The sequence below is a fragment of the Cyprinodon tularosa genome, unplaced genomic scaffold, assembly GCF_016077235.1.
Source record: "Cyprinodon tularosa strain WSP-4 unplaced genomic scaffold, ASM1607723v1 ctg1, whole genome shotgun sequence".
NCBI classification, from domain to species: Eukaryota; Metazoa; Chordata; class Actinopteri; order Cyprinodontiformes; family Cyprinodontidae; genus Cyprinodon; species Cyprinodon tularosa.
This window is the reverse complement of record NW_024037781.1, coordinates 82849-98431: the sequence shown is the minus strand read 5'-3', so window position 1 is coordinate 98431 and position 15583 is coordinate 82849. Positions and strand designations below refer to the sequence as shown.

General features: G+C 35.7%; 1 protein-coding gene across 3 annotated transcripts; it reads left to right on the top strand.

Annotated features, from left to right (window-relative positions):
• Positions 1–915: 915 nt before the first annotated feature.
• Positions 916–5767, top strand: zgc:110699 (uncharacterized protein LOC325371 homolog). 3 transcript variants are annotated; one of them, XM_038299314.1, is made up of 8 exons: positions 916–1040; positions 1143–1235; positions 2461–2517; positions 2600–2673; positions 3474–3609; positions 3901–3994; positions 4078–4149; positions 5306–5767. In XM_038299314.1, the coding sequence occupies exons 2-8, from the start codon at positions 1154–1156 to the stop codon at positions 5412–5414; spliced, it is 624 nt and encodes a 207-aa protein (XP_038155242.1). In that variant the 5' UTR covers positions 916–1040; positions 1143–1153; the 3' UTR covers positions 5415–5767. The 3 variants fall into 3 exon arrangements, with proteins under 3 accessions (XP_038155242.1, XP_038156022.1, XP_038154482.1); XM_038300094.1 differs by having other exon boundaries at positions 1121–1235; positions 4090–4149; XM_038298554.1 differs by having other exon boundaries at positions 1121–1235.
• The last annotated feature ends 9816 nt before the right edge of the window (positions 5768–15583 follow it).

Sequence of the window (15583 nt, the reverse complement as noted above, 5' to 3'; positions counted from 1 at the left end):
TTATGATCTAACAATTTTTCCATCAAACCTTTTGTTTATTGTCTAACTATTTGTTCTTCATCCAACCAATTGTTTATTGTCCAACTATTTGTTCTTCATCCAACCACTTGTTTATTGTCCAAATATTTGTTCTTCATCCAACAATCTCTCCATTATCCAACAAATCTAACCATCCACTCATCCAACTATTTGTGCTTCTTCAAACCATTCATTCAGTTTAACCATTTGTCCATCATCCAACCATTTTTTCCCCCCCAACTAGTCCATCATCCAACCATCCATCCATTATCCTGCTACTTCTCCATCATCTAACCATTTGTTTATTATCCAGCTATATCCTTCATCCAATCATTTGTTTACTGTCTATTTGTCCATCATTAAACCATCCATCTATTATTCAACCATCCGTACATTATCAAGCCATCTGTTCTTTGTCCAGCAATTTAAAAATCTTTTCCTTTGTGTACTCCAGCCTACAGCGTAGCAGCTCAGCAACCAGAATAGTTGTTTTGCGGCCTTGCTACCAGAGGATTTGCCCCAAGAGAAATAATTTTAGCCAGAGATGCCTACAGATATGTGCATCTCTTTATGGATGAAACTTTGTACTTAAAGGACACATTTGACCTTTTTTTTGTCAAACTAGTAAAATTTTAAACATTTAGAGAACTAGAGTAATAACATGCTTTTTTGTGTGTTTTCTGCAAAGCTGAAACTTCAAATGTTCATAATTATATGAGACAGAGGTTCTGGATGGTTCTAATTCACTGTAAAGGTATACATGTTTCTGTCATGGAGCCAAAATAAGATTAGTGTTTGAACTTGGACACAGTGCCTTTAGACGGATGGCTCCTGTCATATCCTGCTCACAGAGAAAAACCTCTTATATCCAAACACAAGTGCAGAGTCACACAGACACACAGGAGGAGAGAAGACAGTCGCATCTCTTTGCCTCTGGTCTGTTTATTGTCTCAGCCTGGGAAGCGGGCTGTTTTTCTTTTACTCCTCTGGATTATTTGATAGTTTTTCTACCTCAACGTCTTGTAAGTTGATGCTACATAACATTTGTGTGCAAACATTCAATTATTTTTGGATGCTTGTAATTCTCAAGGGTGATGTGTAGCTTTATTTTGCTTCCCTTTTAGGAGTTTCTTGTATGGGAAGGCAGTGTACAAATAGAAAGAAAATGGTTCCTGTTAAACTCCTCATACTGGGGGTTCAGAACACTGGAAAAACAGGTAATGGAGCCAGTTTAAGACGTTAAAGGGGAATAGAAAGGGGTTGGAATAACAGATATTCTAAAAGGATAAGTTTAGGGAAAGGTTCTGGTCGTGATTTCTTTAAAAGACTGAGACGATTAGAAACTTGGCCTAGATTAGATCAGATTAGTGAGCATGGACAGGTTATAATGTACCTGTTAGATGTAACAACATGGGTATGTTTCAACTCTAAATTAGTAAAAGTGGCAAAGTAAGTTATTTTTAACCTATTTCTTTAAACGGGTTTTAAAATTTTGGTTTATATTGAAAAATGCATGGATGCTTCCATCTATTTTCTATTTTATGTCAAGATGCTACATCTGTTTAACTGTTTTTTGTGTGTCTCTGTTGCTTTCTTCTACCTTCATTGCCTTGCAAAATAAGATCCTTTACATTTTGTCATATTGCCACAAACCTCAACGTATTTTCGTAGGATATTATGCATTAGGCCAACATGATGTGCCTTATTGATTTGCATTATTGATTAGCTTTTTTGTTCATTCTCATAAAAAAAAAAAAACACACAACATGATGCTTTCACCACCATGTTTGACTGCAGTGTGTTCAGGATAATCTCCAAGGTTTTTTCTTGTCTCGTTTTGTTTTTATTGCCATAATAATCGTTTTGAAAGCTGCCCAAAGAGTTCAATTTAATCTCAGGCTTTTCTAGTTTAAACACATTTAAACCATTGAATATTTTCTCCCATTTCACAATTATACACTACTTCAGTTTGATTTATTGAAAAAAAAAAACAGAAAACATTAACATCTATAAGAAATTCATGGATATTTTAGGCTAATTTAGGTGGATTTCTGTTATTTCACTCACTTTTACACCATGTTGAGTAAAGCACTCCTCTCAATAGTCTTTCTTTAATAGAACTTGGTTATTTTGGTCTGCATTGCCCTGGCTTACAGTGTCTTACTGTTTACTGTTTTTTATTATTATTATTTAATTAACCTGCTAAACATTTATTCATTTTAGATCAACTATGGTTTATTGATGTTAATTTTGTATCTCATTTTTGTTTCAACTTTTTCTATCTGTGTCATTAAGCAAATTTTAAGCCGTTTTGCTCCTGAATTTATTTCATTTGCAGGATTTATAATTTTCATTTTTTATATTCACACCAAACATCTTTCAACATGTGTCACATTTCAGGCAAGGTACTCAACAGTGATAATATCTGTTTTCTGTCACCAGCCCTATGTGTTCGCTTTATAACAAAGCGTTTTATAGGAGAATACGACCATAAAAAGGGTGAGTTTCCAGTACATATTATTTCCTCCCTAACATGGATACATAACTTGAGCATACGGTAATAACTAAGGTATTTCTACAGAGGTGACATACAGATGTAGCCGAACTGTGGACCAGGAAACTGTTGATGTGGAGATCTTAGATTTGCCTTGTAAGGTATGTTTTCAGTTTTTGTCAGCAAAGAAACAATTAGATCTTTATTGAAAAGAGAAATTTAACTTTTATGTTGCACAGTTGAAAAAAAAAAGAAAGATTTCCTTTGAGTAAGTTAGAATACATTTGTATGTAGTTAAAATGATAATATATCTAAAAACCTAAAGTGCCTTCACAGAGTTTAAGCATTTTAGCTCGCATAACATGCACCGAAGTACTATATAAAATCAAACTAAAACTATGTTAAAAAAAAGAGCAAACCTGCTTTCATTAGCCTCTAAGTCTCGTTGACTGAGTAGTGGGTAAAAATCTGAAAAAAAAAAAAAAAAACTAGTTATGAGCTATGTGGGGAACCTTTAAACTAAGTTAGGGTAACTTCCAACCCAACATACAGACTTAAGATTGATTGATTGACTTTATTGACCTCACAGTGGAGAAATGTTCTCGTTACATCAGCTCAAATAGTCAAAGAAGAAGAAGAAGGTGCCAAAGGAAGAAAAAGGTGCATGGGATATGTACAGGATATACAGTGCAGTGCATCCACATATGACAGTTTTTTTTAGTTTTTTTTTTTATATTAGGTTCATTTTACAGGTATTTATATAGATGGAAATGTATATTGTTATTGCACTGGGGGCAAAATATAGAGAAGCAGGTTATTGCACAGGGTATCAAATAGTAATTGCACAATATACATTGCACAAGTTGTATTGCTGTATTGCTGTTGTATTAGGGTATGTTGATTATGCACCATTAAATTTGGGCTAAGTTAGCATTGGTTTAATTGTTTTATTCTGCTCCAGAGCTCTGTGGCTTCTGTTGAGGCCTCCATTCGCTGGGCTGACGGTTTCCTCCTGCTCTACTCCATCACTCAGCGTTCCAGCTTCCTGGAGATCCCTCGACTTAAGACGCTCATTGACAAAACTAAACAAAGTCTAGGTAAAGATTACTCTTGATCAAAAGTTGTTCTATCTGTGCTACGTGGAGCCTCACAGGTGATGTGCCTTATTTAGCTGCTGAACTCTTGACCGCTCTGTGTTCATCATGTTGCCCTCCAGTGAGAATCTGCTCCCTGCCTGACATCTGTCTATTGTCACCTTCACACATGAGCAGCTGGAGCTCCCACTGATTCCTTGTTTGGTCGTCCACCTCGTGCTCTGTAGGCAGACTGCATGCCAAGGAATCATACTGCTTACTGTTGCTTTATTACAATTTTATTGTGCTTGTCAGCTTTTCCTACAGTGCTGGTAGCCAACAAGGCAGATCTGGAAATCGGCAGGAAGGTGACCACAGAGGAGGGACAGAGACTCGCCAAAGATTTAGGGTTTTGTATGCTTATGCTTTTTAGCCAATACAAACATTTTAAAATGCCCCGCAGCTTGTCTTACTGTGCCTAAACGTGTGTAGATGTGGTTTCAGAGAACTGTCTGTGGCTGATGCAGCGTTATCAGTGGAGGCGGCAGTTTTACAACTCATCAGGTTTGTTTATGCACTTTTATTCACTTTTTTTTTTTTTACACAAAGCTGCTTTTTGACACTTAACCAGTAATGATGCAATAGAAACTTTGTTTTGAGGTTCGAAATCTTTATTTTAGTTTCTATTTCTGACCAATTTCATTAAAACCAGCTTGCAATTAACCTGTCTTAAAATTTAAGATTCATAATGTAGTATGTTTATTGTCCCTTTGAAAAATATGGAATATTCTGAAACAATAGCTACATTTGCTTAAGAAAACTTGTCTAATTTTAGCTGTTTTTTTTATTTACCTTAGTCATATAATCAGTTTATTAAAATAATAAACCTATCTATACCAAGTGGTCTCTATGTGAAAGAACCCACACCATTATTTTTTGAAGAGTTGAGATTAATTTAACAAACCAAACCCTAAAACTAAAAAAAAAAAATAAACTAAATAATTCCACAGGTGTTGTCATTTAAAGTAGATTAATTGACAAAATTAACTGAACTCTATCTGCTCATTAAGATCAATCCATTTGAAGAGAATCTCAGTTAGAGCCAAATGGAAAAAAAACAAACAAAAAAAACAATTGCAACTGTGGTGAACCTTTTCAAGACTTACCAAAATTGCTCTAAGAGCGCATCAACAATGTATTCAGGAGGTCACAAACGAATAAAGAACAACATCTAAACTAGGGCTGAAATAATTACTCGGATTTATCTATTATTGAAATAGGATTAAACTATTTTAGTAATCAATTAATTGTTGACTGGGGTATAGAGACTGTAAACCATGCCTTTAGTTTACAGAGCGACCCACTTAGATCAGTAATTATAGCAAAATATAGAAACATTTGCATTTAAAGTTACAGAGGATGATTTACAGCGAGAGGACTTTTATTTCCGGGTGGATCATCTAAATAAGTGTTACATCTAATTGTCAATCATCCGGGTGATATTTATACGCAGCTTAAAATCAAAATAGATGAAAAAGAACCTCATGTGAACAGTTGAGAAAATACTTTAAATTATCTAAATAAAATATATCCCTAAAGCTTTTTTTTTTTTTTTAGTTTTTTTCCCCCTCTATAACTAAGAATCTTTATAACCTAGTTTTTGCTTCTTCATTTTATGTCAGATTGTAAGCACTCTGCTGGTTTGTCTGATTTGTGACAGGCTGGTGTTGGATCAGCAGCGCCCCCTGCCTGACAGGCGGTCCTACATGCTGACAGTCCGCCATGCTCTGACCAGGAAGCTGACGCGCTCAAAGACCATGCAGTGGTGACAGTGGCAAACAGTTCAGCTGGAACAGAATTTTTGAGTCATTTCATAATAAATTAGTATAAAGATTCACTAAGAAAAGCATGATAGATTTTTGCTGTAAGGGTAAAAACAAGTAAAAGTTGTTTTTTTTTTTCTTTGAGTCTTTTTAACCCTTTATAGGGCAAGATCACTTGCATACACCTTACAAATGGAGTCCCCCCTGTCCCTCGATCTAGAAACACAAAATCTATATATAGCCGTTCAGCAAAGATACAGCTACATGTCTGTAGGCCTACATCTTATTTTGGCATTTGACCAAATAGATGAGCCCTTGAATGATATATTACCTACTGTAAATTAAGTTGAAGAAAAAAAGGTAAAAAGTTAATTAAAAAGATAAAAAGTCAAGAAAAAGGGTAAAAAGTTAATAGAAAAAGTTAAAAAAGGCAAAAGTCAAGAAAAAAAGGTAAAAAAAAAGCTAACTAAAAAGTAAAAAATAAAAAAGGTAAAAATGTTAATTAAAGAGTCAAAGAAAAAGGTACAAAGCTAATTGAAATGTTTAAAGTCAAGGAAAAAAGGTAACATGCTAATAAAGAAGTAAAAAAAAAAAAAGGTAAAAAGCTAACTGAAAAGTTAATAAGTTAAAAAGTTAATAAGCCTAGTTAAGAATTATATTTAGGTTTAGAAACAAAAAATCTAAGTGCCAGTATCAGCATTAATGCCTCGTAGGTTATGTTGTAGCAAAAAAACTATGTGTTTCTTTCACTCTCAGAGTGTTTTCATGAATTTCTTATAGAAGCACTTATTTTTGTTATTTGTCTGAATATATTATCAGGCAAGTTGGCATTTCTTGTTGTTACATTGACATTAATTTTTCCCATCAAAATGTTCCAAAATGCCAATGTATTGGCTTGAAATAGGGATTTGCAAAGGATTTCACTGAGTGCCATATAAAGGATTAAATTAATTATTTTATTAACACTGAAGCAGAGGTGTCAAGTAACAAAGTACAAATACTTTGTTACCTTACTTAAGTAGAAATTTTGGGTATCTGTACTTTACTGGAGTAAATACTTTTTAGACAACTTTTTACTTTTACTCTTGAAATTTGTACATATATATATTTGCAATTATCTCTACTTTCTACTATTTATATTTTAACTATAGACTTTTATAGATGTTTTGTTTCATTTAACCTCATGTGTTGAAAAGTTGATACTCTAACTTCTACATAAGTAAAATATTAGTTATAAAACTAAAAAAATTAAGTATAAGGAAATTATTCTCCAGAATTGTATAAAAATATTCCTTTAATACGGTAGGGTTCATTACTTATACTTTTATACTTTAAGTAGTTTTAAAAATAGTACTTTTAGTAGTTAAAAGCTGTTGATAAGTTGATACTCTAACTTCTAAAAAACAGTGTTTTTAAACAGTGAGATTTATTCTTCTACTTGAGTAATAAACATTAATACTTTTGTCATCTCTGCATTGTAGTATTTGCTTGTACAAACTTACTTATTGTTATATGATTTTTCTTCCAATAGAGGGCAGCAGAATCAAGTCAATTGCTCAGATGAATCCTTTAAGTCAGGGGTGCTCAACTCCAGTTCTCAAGAGCTACTATCCTGCAACTTTTTGATGCACCATCATTTTTAACACACCTGAATCAAACGAGTGGCTCATTACCATGCCTCTGCTGGGCTAAATGAGGGGAATGAGCCTTTTAATTCAGTTGTCTTAGAGAAGAGATGCATCTAAAAGTTACAGGATGGTAGCTCTTGAAGACTGGACTCGAGAACCCCTGCTTTAAGTCATAAGGTGTGTGGAGTAAACTAAGCAACCTGACCTGAACTCTTTAAATACCTCTGCCTGGTAAAATAGATTTCTTAGAAATCCTCACATTTTTTAATAGGTTTTTTTGAATAAGATTATGATGACAAATCACTTGCTTTTATACTGTTAGTTTCATTATCTTAGTATCTTTAGATAATATTGAAGCACTAGAAGCTTAGAATCTATGCAGTGAACCTGTTGCTAGAGTTCAGCAGAAGAACTGTGAGGAAAATAGCTGCTTTAACAAAGAAGATGCAACAGTATGTAAAGAATGAAGCTGGTTTTCATTACCATCCTGGCAATCCTTGTCAGCTTCTCTGTTTCACTGCAAGCTTCTTGAACTTCTGAACTTTATGATCACAGAGGGACACAGAAAGGACGAGAAAGGAAAAGGGAAGACAGTGAAAGGCAGACAGAAAGAATGAAAAAAGAGGTTTCTTTGTCAAAGTTTGATCTTTTTTTATTGAAACCACAATGAGTGAACAGCCTCTAACTATTTGTTATAGAAAATTGGAGGTGTGCTCACCCGCTGCTCTACAAATTTGTCCTCCCCCATGGCCATTTATTATACGTCAGTTACTCCACCCTGTTACCACCAACCAGCAAACCACATGGCCTCTTGGTTGCATATGTAAACACACATGGTAAAAATGTGCAGATTTGAGCTTTCGGCTAAATTTTCTTTATATCAAACCATATTTCTTTAGCTTTTTTTTTTTTTTTTTTTTTTTACAGCTGTAAGTAAAACATTAAGATAGTATCAAAAAGTGTTTAACTAAGTAAATTCAAACAGTAAATCTCATACAGATTGAACACAGGTGGATTTCAAGCATTTTTTTTCTCATTTAAAAAAAAAGTCCTATAGTGCATGAAAACACAAATTCTGTTTCCAGAAAGTTTTATTACAAAACACCAATAAAAAACAGAAAGATTTGGCCAAAGAAAAAGATATCCATGGGGAGCATTAAGAATATGAGCTTGGGACTTATTTAGCATGAATACTGCATCAAAGAGGCATGACTTTAGGTAATGAAATTATAGTGCACTCTATTACTGTTGTGCAACTTTTTCCACATTAGTTAGATTGGATACAGTCCTTTAAATAGTCTAATCATCTCATTCCTGCAATGCTGTTTTATTGAACTGTAAAAAGCTTGTCACAAGAAGCGGAATATTATTATTTTGAGGCTTCAGACTTGGATGCACTGTTCCAGCCATAAGGAGTCACACTGTGTATGTAGCTGTCCATATAAAACTTCTCTGTAGATAATACCATCCCCTCCAGAACAGTGAACTGTTTCACCAATAATCGTCCCAAGATTACCAGTGATCTACAGGAACTGTTAAACAAGAAAAAAAGAGCCTTCAGGAAGGAGTGTGCAAGACCAAACTAAACCCTCTTTTGATCAAAATCTTCCATCTCACACCTTAAATGCAATGTGCTCCCCTGTTTCTATGTATTTGGGTACAACCAAACTGGGAGATGGTGCTGCTCCCTCCCTCTTCCACCTGTCCGTCTGTCAAAGTCAATTGAGGAGGCAACCGGCAAGACTGAATCGCAATTAGATATAAATACAGTAGGCCGGGAAATATTTTTGACCAATATTCTCCTTTTTTTATTTTTTATTTGTATGTTCACGGCCAAGAAAGCGCTATGACTCTGAGTCATCAGGTACACTAAAGATGGACAAGAGGCTGAGCACAGGGAGCTGGTGAGAACCCATTTGCTGCATAATGTGAAAACAATCATCTGATCCTGCACGTGAACAAGAAACAGGAATAAGCTGGAGAATAAATGGAGGAGCATAAATACTTTGGTCTTCACCTGGACAACGGACTTGGCTGGAGACGAAACCTTGGAGTTGTCTAAAAGTATGGACAGAGCAGACTGTACTTCTTAAGGAAGCTTAAATCTTTCAGTGACTCCAACGACATGCTGCAGACCTTCTATAACTGTTGTGGAGACTGAGCTATTCTGCCATCATCTGCTGGGGTAACAGCATCAGAGCAAATGACTTAAAAAAGCTCAACAAGCTGATAAAGAAGGTTGGCTCTGGTCTAGAAATTCTTCTATATCATCTGATGATGGTTTTACAACAAAGAATTCATCATAAAATGGTAGATGACATGTACTTATGCCTTTTCAAGTCAGAGGAGTCCAAAGTGCTGTACACTCCATGCAGTCATTCATGCAGATATTCATGGTGGTACGCTACATTTGTAGCCAGAGCTGCGCTGGGGCACACTGACAGAAGTGAGGCAGCCGGGCGTGCAGGTGGCACAATGGTTAGTTCTAAGACCCATGTACGGAGGCCTTAGTCCTCGATGCCGCTCACCCAGGTTCAAATCCAACCTGTGGTCCTTTGCCGCGTGTCTCTCCCCCTCTCGCCTACTGTCCAAAAAATGAGCCACTGGTGCTGTGAATCCCCCCTCCAAAAAAAAAAATAGATGTGAGGCATTTGTATACAGGTGCCAACTAACCATCTGACTACCATAAGTTGAAATATCTTGTCCAAGGACGCTCTTGTTGTGTTTGAATTACAAATATGCGCAAGACTATGCCACTATTCCGCTAATGTCGAAGAATGCTAATTTTCGCAATTGCAGTATTTTAATTAAATTATAAAAATCAAAAATTGCACGGGAATTCATTGGATTTCATTAATAACCCTGAATACATGATAGCGGCAGATGTAAACACATGAGATATGTACATATTTTAACCAAGGCTGTAATGGGCGCCATCATCCTCCAACTATTTCCAATCTTCTTCGTCTTTCCAGTACAGTAGCAGATCGCGTAGCTCCTGATGCGGAAAATTAAACAATTGTGAAATTTGAAAAATGCAATACGACTAAAAAAAAAACACCTCGTCAAAGCGTAAAATATGCAGTTTTTCCACTTAGCTAATTCGTTTTCATAATTACAATTTGCGCAATTTGGAACACGGCTAGTGATTGAGATAGAGGAAGCTGGGGTTCAATGTGCTGACCCCCCAATACAGTAGCTCCTCTCTGCTGACAGCTATCAACAACAACTTTTGGGGGGAAAAAATCCTTTAACACTCCAACATTAAATTAAATCTTGAGATCAATTAAATATCATTGCATTGAGTTGCTTTTTTCAGTTTTCCCCTTCTCCTGTATAACTTGAGAATTAGGAACAAATCTAGTTTTGTCCATCATTTAACATATTTAAAGGCATTACAGAGGCAGGGTGGGGTTGGTTGTTCCCATTCTAATTAGCTCTTTGGCAAAAAAAAAAAAAGAATGTCAAAGTATAAATTTATAATCAGCAGCATGATTTGGTGCGACTGTGAATCTACTTAAGCTTGTTAACAGGGTCAGTTGTATTAATAGTAATTGTCTGGAAGGGACAGTGTGAGGGAGAACAGCGGCTGTCAATGACCGAAGCTCAGGCACATAATCTGCACATCCTCCAGCTCTCACAGTAGTTTTCTGGCCCGATCGGATAAGGTGCAACAAACCCAAACAGATTAGTGAAACAGAGAGGGATGAGAGGGGTGATGACATCAGGGCAGTCACCAAGGAGACAAAAGGTCAAGACCCCCGAGTCAGCTATTTTTCTGGCTCAGAATAGAAGATGAGTCACACCTGCATCATCACACAGACAGCCAATCAGGGGCTGAGGGTCAGGGCAGGCATCAAAACATGAACATCATTAATCTTTAGGCTGGATTAAATTACAAAAATGGAGATTACCAAAAAGTTAACTACATCAATAGAAGGTAGATTGAAAGATACTAGATTAGATAATTCTGTCAAAATCTACTTCTAAAGGGACTATATATGTTGAATTCTATCCATATTTCATTAACAAACAAGTTGACACTTGTAAATCGAAACAATTAGCATAGATTTAATTAAAATGAGCATTAAAATAAGTGTTAAGGGGGACATAGGATGCAAACCCGAGTTTACGTTGTCATAGATGAATAACCATAGTTCAGTGGGTGAAATGGACGTACAGAGAAGTTCAAACCCAATCAACACCTCCTTTCTCTAATTCTAAACTTTCACCATAAAACGGGCGAAGCCAAACGAAGCGCCAAATTGACGTCACTTCGGTGATGTTGCCTTATTTGCTTCTGGCATGTACTTTTGTCACGCCCCGAAATAAACATACCAGTACAGGTCAGCCCACTGGCTCACTGGCCAAAGGACATGAATAGAGGTAGATGTAAGACACCAGATTAGCTGTTTAGCCTACAGTTGGGTGTACTTCTACAAGAATTACAAAGCAGGTAGTTTCTTTATTGAAAATGAGCCAGAACCACTGGCATTAATGCAGTGTTCTAGGCTGCATCGAGAAAGGGGACATTTTTCACAGTCTTCCCAAGGATCCGAAGACTCAGCATGGATTATTTTTGTGTATCAGAAAATCCCTGCAAAGTTTGATGCTCAACTGTTCATTTGCTCTAAGCATTTTACCAAAGACAGGTTACTCACCTGCCTTCAGTAAAGACAGCTGAATAAACTTCTTTTACTGAAACAAGGGGCTGTTCTGACCGGTGTCCAGGCTACCATCACCGGATCGGGTTTGGTTGCTCCGTCCCCTGCTGGCTCCCTGCCCCTGTCTGCTGGGGTTCCTGGAACAGCCCCGGAGCTGACGGCTCGGTTTCAGTGCCCGTTGTGTTTCGACTACGTGCCGCACTGTAGTCGACTAAAATCCTGGACCATTTTAAAATTCCCTGCTGGACATTTTTTTTTTTTTTTAGGTATGAAACACTGCAAAAACGATCTAGAAATAAGTAAAAATTTCTTAAATCAAGTTTGTTTACCTTTAATTTTATTATGTAAACATGATGATTTGCCAATGGATTGAGCATGTTTACTCTTAAAATAAGATAATTAGATAATATAAGCTTGTAATAGGACAGTGCAGATATTTTTCTTATTTTAAATGTCAATTGTCTTGTTCCATTGGCAAAGTGTCTTACTTACCTCCTCAGTTTAAGACAAAATGCATTTATTTTAAGAAACAATGACTTATTTAAGTTTCTATTTTTTTGCAGTGAAGTAGGACATGTCAGGGAAAAAGAGGACGTCTTATCACCCTACCATTTCAACAATTTCAATGTTTCAGTGAGTGAGTGCTTGTTGCTATGATGTGTCTTTGCTCTGCAGCTTTGCTCGTTGTAAACCAACCAATCAGCGCACAGCTAACCAGGCTTGCATTAGGGCTTATAGAACAGCAAATATGCCACTTTCAGCCCAACCAGTGTTACACACCCTTTTCAGAGACCTTAAGGACCAGCACCAAATACCCTAAATAATCATTCTATGACCCCTTTAAAGCTTTTAGTAAAGCATTGGAAAGCCAACAAAAAGGAATAAAAAAGCCAAATAAGCCACTCAGCCTTCAGAGTCAGTTAATATCTGCTGGTAAAATGCAAACTGATAGCCTATAAACAAGTTTTGCTGCCGAACAATACCTTCAACTTCATGAATGACAAGCATAAAAAACTTCATGAATGACAAGCATAAAGAACATAAGAACATTTTACTACCTGCTCATTTATCTCTGGAAATCAAAGGATTTAATTCCCCTAATCAATCCATTTCTACTATGTTAAAAACATTAAACAAAAGACACAAATAAATAAATTATTTTTATATTTATTTAGGATATTTTGTCTAGAGATAGAATATATTTGATTATTTCAAAATCATACATATGTTAGCATACATATGTTATACATAAGTATAACAGGTTTTAAGCTTATTGTTCAAAACTAATACAAGCCAAGTGATGACAGTGAGTCATTAGAAACATCCTCACACGATGATTTAAGAGCCGAACAAAGAATCCTGCAGACAGGAAAAGTTTTAAGTGCACAGTTGGTGTTTAAGCCCTTTTATCAGCCTCCTGTCCTACAGAATCACACATCTGTTTTTCTTAAAACAGCTGTAAAAGCCAACCTCCAATCAGCAATAAGGAAAAATTACTGCAAAGGTGATGAACACAGAGCATTCATCTGCTCAACGTATTTTGCTTTTTAAGAAAGAGAAGATTATCTCTTTAATTAATTTGTCATTTTAGTCACATTATTGTATTCTTGCTTTTTAACATGAATATTAATTGAACAGTGATGCTTGTTCGTTTTAAGAGTGGAGAATCAGCAATAGGATGGATTCGGGGATTGTTGGGTTATGTTTCATGTACAAAGCATGCTGAAAAACAGGTTTCAATCACCAAACAAATACTTAACATTGAACGTATTTTCCCAGAAATACATGTAAAAAAAAACCCAACTACAATAAAACCCTTAAAAAAATAAAGATAATCTGAAAAATAATGTCTGTACCTGTTGTTTTTGCATCTTAACAACCTATTTTTTAAAGAATTTATTACATTCTGGTGAGAATTACTGCAGATTGTTAAAGGTCACACAATTATACAACACTGAGGTGTGTTGGGAAAAATAAGGACGCCTTGTCCCTTGAGGAGAGAGACCTTCGTAAAATGATACAAGGAGGGTGAAACAAGACACAGTTGAAGAAGGAGAAAATGGATCATAAAGGAAAAAGAGGGGTCATGTGAGACTGAGATTAGCGATACTAGCCTGAAGAGGCTCAACTTTAACAATCGACACTCACCAAATCGGATACTGTCTGCTCTGTAACACCATAAGGCTGAAACCTGAATGATAGAATCAAACCATTGTTTGGGCTAAAGTGGTTAAAAAAACAACACATTTCAGGAGAATGACTTGCATAGTATTTTGTGACATGTTTAAAAACTTGCCACAGCTTCTTTTTTTTGGTTTTAGGCCTGTACTTTGACTAGTCCCTTCTAACGAATCATTAGATTCAAACTATTCTATGGTGAACAAAACGTCTGGTTCTCACCACTCGTTTAAGAAAAGAATAATAACAAAAAACTTAAGACTTATGGATGTCCTGTTGGCAGATATCTAATTTTTTTGATTGCATCTATTGGTTATTTAATCCAGAGGGAGCCGATATGCTCCAGTGAGTCGTTATGCAGACAGCAGCTTTGTGCATCTTGGAAGCAGTAAGATAAGAGTAACAGGAGGTCAGTTTTTGCAAAGATCAGAGTGAAAACAAGACTAGGTTGCTTCAGATCAGTGTTTGACCTTTAAGGTGATTCACCAACAGAAATGTTGACAAGGCGGAGGCGTCTGTTTATTTGCAGCTTAGATTGTGTAAAAAGGGGAAAATTCGCAGAGCGTAATGAACTGGAACTCAAACCTGAATTATAAATGTAACTAAGACGTCAATTTTTAAGATTTAGACAAGCATAATTGGGATTTTTTTTTACCCATTGTTCATTAGAAAGTGTTTTTTTAATACAATTTTAATCACTGATTAGCTAAAAGTGTTCATTATCAGCAAAATATAAAGATGGTTTGTTCCCACCAGAAATGGCTAATAGGAATACCCCCCTTACCAAAAGCCAAACCAGTGAGTCACAACTGTATGACTTTAAGGAAAATAACATCATAAATTCAGGTCCAGCACATTCAGTGACAGATTACTGCATCCAGCTGCATAAAGGAGCACTTCCGCAGATCCCTCCTCCCCCAGCTCCTTTTGGAATTTCTAATCTGTGCTTCTCCAAACAGACCCAGTGAACATTTATAAACATGCTACTGGATGCACAGGTTCTTGGGTATGATAAAGAATTGTTTATAATGTTTTTATTCCAATCAACACATGTTTTACAGATGTTAAAGAAAATAGTGTGCTCATTACTATTTGCATAGTTTTTCATCTGATCTGCAAGCGTTTGTGCTACAATCATGCTTTTGGCACAGTTTTCCGGCTCTCTCTAAACCGGCTGCTGTGCTCCAGTTTTTTTTTTATCTTCAACTTTTCTACCTGGAAATTTCCTTTGCCATTTTTTTTTCTTCTTTACTGCTGTAAATCTTATCTTTAAAAACTGTTCTTGTTCAGATTACTTATTCTTATATGTACCCTTAAGCTTTATTGTGTCTGTTTTGCCAATCTTTCCCCCAATATGGGACAATACATATATATTTCTATTTCTATTCTATTCTATTCTATTCTATTCTATTCTATTCTATTCTATTCTATCTTTAGACTCTCCTTTTGTTAAACCTTAGCAATATGCAGCCTCTTCTCTCAACATCTCAATAGTGGAGGTTGCCTGCGTATTTTATTTTATTCTTCAACAAACATTGTTTTTTGGTGTTTCCTTTTGAAACATCAAAATACATGCTTTCTTCAAATAAAACTTAATCAATATTATTAATTCACTTCATTATCATCTGCGCTTTCCTGAAATAATATTCAGAAATTATTTTAAAATAATTCATATTTGAAAAAAATAGTAACAAGCCTATGGTTA

What these genes read in the sequence shown, in the direction of transcription:
- zgc:110699 (XM_038299314.1), top strand. Translation starts at nt 1,154, where the DNA reads ATGGGAAGGCAGTGTACAAATAGAAAGAAAATGGTTCCTGTTAAACTC. An exon ending in AGAATACGACCATAAAAAGG is followed by an intron (nt 2,518 to 2,599) that starts GTGAGTTTCCAG and finishes GTATTTCTACAG; the next exon opens with AGGTGACATACAGATGTAGC. An exon ending in TCTTAGATTTGCCTTGTAAG is followed by an intron (nt 2,674 to 3,473) that starts GTATGTTTTCAG and finishes ATTCTGCTCCAG; the next exon opens with AGCTCTGTGGCTTCTGTTGA.